The sequence below is a fragment of the Plectropomus leopardus genome, unplaced genomic scaffold, assembly GCF_008729295.1.
Source record: "Plectropomus leopardus isolate mb unplaced genomic scaffold, YSFRI_Pleo_2.0 unplaced_scaffold16525, whole genome shotgun sequence".
NCBI classification, from domain to species: domain Eukaryota; kingdom Metazoa; phylum Chordata; class Actinopteri; order Perciformes; family Serranidae; genus Plectropomus; species Plectropomus leopardus.
This window is the reverse complement of record NW_024617750.1, coordinates 942-2,119: the sequence shown is the minus strand read 5'-3', so window position 1 is coordinate 2,119 and position 1,178 is coordinate 942. Positions and strand designations below refer to the sequence as shown.

Here is a 1,178-nt window from a genome sequence, read left to right as displayed (position 1 = left end):
TATTAAATATTATTAAATTATTTAAATACTGTACTAAAAAACAGCGGTGCAGAAAAAATAAAATACCGGGCTCACAGGATCGATCCCGCAGCTGATCACTAAGCTGTGATTGGTGATGAGGGGTCACGTGCTGCTGCACCTGGAGCCGCCAGGCGGCGCTGTGTGCCGGAAGTCCCGGTGCTCTCCGGTGTGTGAGCAGACAGCATGGCGGCCTTCAGGAAGGTTGTGTCCGGACTCCGCCTCACCTCCTGCCGGCTCAGCAGAACCTCCTTCAGCTCGGAGCCCGGCGGGGCCCCGGGCGCGGACCGTCCCCGCTCCGGCTTCGCCGCGGCCTTCGAGCTGCAGTCGGAGCTCCGGCGGGAGGCGGAGAGCTCCGCGGCCGGCGGAGACGCCTCGTCCTCCGGCCGGGAGGAGAGTTTCGGCTCGCTGCTCCGTCGCTCCGCGTTGATCCAGATGGGACCGGCCAGAGGGAAGGTGGTGTACGGGAAGGTGGTGCACGTGATCCAGGACGACCTGTACGTGGACTTCGGCGGGAAATTCCACTGCGTGGTCCGGCGGCCGGCGGACGGAGAGCGGCTTCAGCGGGGCAGCAGGGTCCGGCTGCGGCTGCACGACCTGGAGCTCACCGGCCGCTTCCTGGGAGCCACAACGGACACCACGCTGCTGGAGGCTCAGGCCACCCTGCGGGAGCTGCTGGAGGACCGGGAGGCCCCGGAGAGCCACGGCCCGGACCAGGACCAGAACCGGGACTGAGCCACAGCACCATGAAGGGACTGACGGAGGGACTGTGGAGGAGGAGGAGGAGGTCTGCAGGAGGAGCTGCTCCTGTTGGTGTGTTGACTGTTGAACTGTGCGGGTGGAGAGGAGATCAGCTGCGTCTGTTCACTGTTTAATTGTTTAATTGTTGTTCACTGTTAATATTGATAATAAATGTCAGTTATATTGGCGCTCTGGTCTCTATGACTCCGGTTTGTTCGTCTGCATGATGATCACAAAGAAAGACAGAAAACTGAAGTAAAAGTACTTCATTCACAGTCGGAGTTCAGACTATATTTACTTCAGTTTCCTGAGTACACGGAATAGTGGAAAGCAACACTTTTCACGTTTTACTTTTATTAAATACAATTCATTTTTGTAATTCTTTTGACATTTTAGGTGATTTTTTGTTTTCTTCAACT

The 1,178-nt window shown here is 56.5% G+C and overlaps 1 protein-coding gene across 1 annotated transcript; it reads left to right on the top strand.

Annotated features, from left to right (window-relative positions):
- The first annotated feature begins 128 nt into the window (after positions 1-128).
- On the top strand, positions 129-947 carry mrps28 (mitochondrial ribosomal protein S28). Its single transcript, XM_042514839.1, has one exon. The coding sequence runs from the start codon at positions 205-207 to the stop codon at positions 751-753; it is 549 nt and encodes a 182-aa protein (XP_042370773.1). The 5' UTR covers positions 129-204; the 3' UTR covers positions 754-947.
- Positions 948-1,178: the final 231 nt, after the last annotated feature.

What these genes read in the sequence shown, in the direction of transcription:
- mrps28 (XM_042514839.1), top strand. Translation starts at nt 205, where the DNA reads ATGGCGGCCTTCAGGAAGGTTGTGTCCGGACTCCGCCTCACCTCCTGC.